The sequence below is a fragment of the Penaeus monodon genome, chromosome 20 (assembly GCF_015228065.2).
Source record: "Penaeus monodon isolate SGIC_2016 chromosome 20, NSTDA_Pmon_1, whole genome shotgun sequence".
Classification (NCBI taxonomy): domain Eukaryota; kingdom Metazoa; phylum Arthropoda; class Malacostraca; order Decapoda; family Penaeidae; genus Penaeus; species Penaeus monodon.
In genome coordinates, this window is record NC_051405.1 from 39753597 (window position 1) to 39754299 (window position 703).

The 703-nt window shown below is 39.8% G+C and overlaps 1 protein-coding gene across 1 annotated transcript in view; it reads left to right on the plus strand.

The window, feature by feature from the left end:
* LOC119585811 (solute carrier family 25 member 36-like) overlaps positions 1–703 on the plus strand; it is a gene marked incomplete at its 3' end in the record, with an annotated part of 29761 nt that overhangs the window by 26965 nt on the left and 2093 nt on the right. The window contains 1 exon segment of the mRNA XM_037934532.1: positions 79–268. Within this exon segment, the coding sequence (XP_037790460.1) occupies positions 79–268 (190 nt within the window).

Sequence of the window (703 nt, forward strand, 5' to 3'; positions counted from 1 at the left end):
GTTAGGTTAACCGTGACACATCACATCTTTCAGAATTGTTTTGTCTTATGCCATTCAACAGTGTTCTCTTCATTGCAGAAGTGGCAAGAACAAGGTTGCGAGAGGAAGGATCTAAATACCATGGCTTCTGGCAGACTCTTGGGCTGGTGCTGCGTGAGGAAGGCTGGGCTGGCCTGTACAGAGGCTTAGCAACGCAGCTCATCAGACAGATCCCTAATACAGCTATCATGATGGCAACCTATGAGGGAGTTGTATATGTGCTTACGAGGTAAGGTTAAAGCTGCAAGCACTTATTTCTGGGTTATTGCCTCCAATTTTCTTTTATAATGAAGTCAATTTTTTCTGTTGAAGTACTATTATTAATTGGACAAATTTTTTGGCAGTGATGTTAATCTCAAAAATCCATATTACTTTGATTAGAGTACTCTTCCTTAGGACACTCTCCTGGAGACTGCCAAATTATGCATAGAAGTTTTACATTAACACCAATAGGAAGATAATAGCTGAAGCAGGGCATCTAAAGCAAGCAGAGTTATAGAGTAATGAAATTCACTTCTGTTGATACATATGTTTGTGTAGTTTATCCCATTATGGGGTGTACAAGTTCAGCCTCTCATCGAGTCAAATGCGATGGAAAATAATAGCAAAACAGCATTGAGGGAGATTCCATTCCAAAAAGAATTGTTTCAGAAGTTGGAGGCTG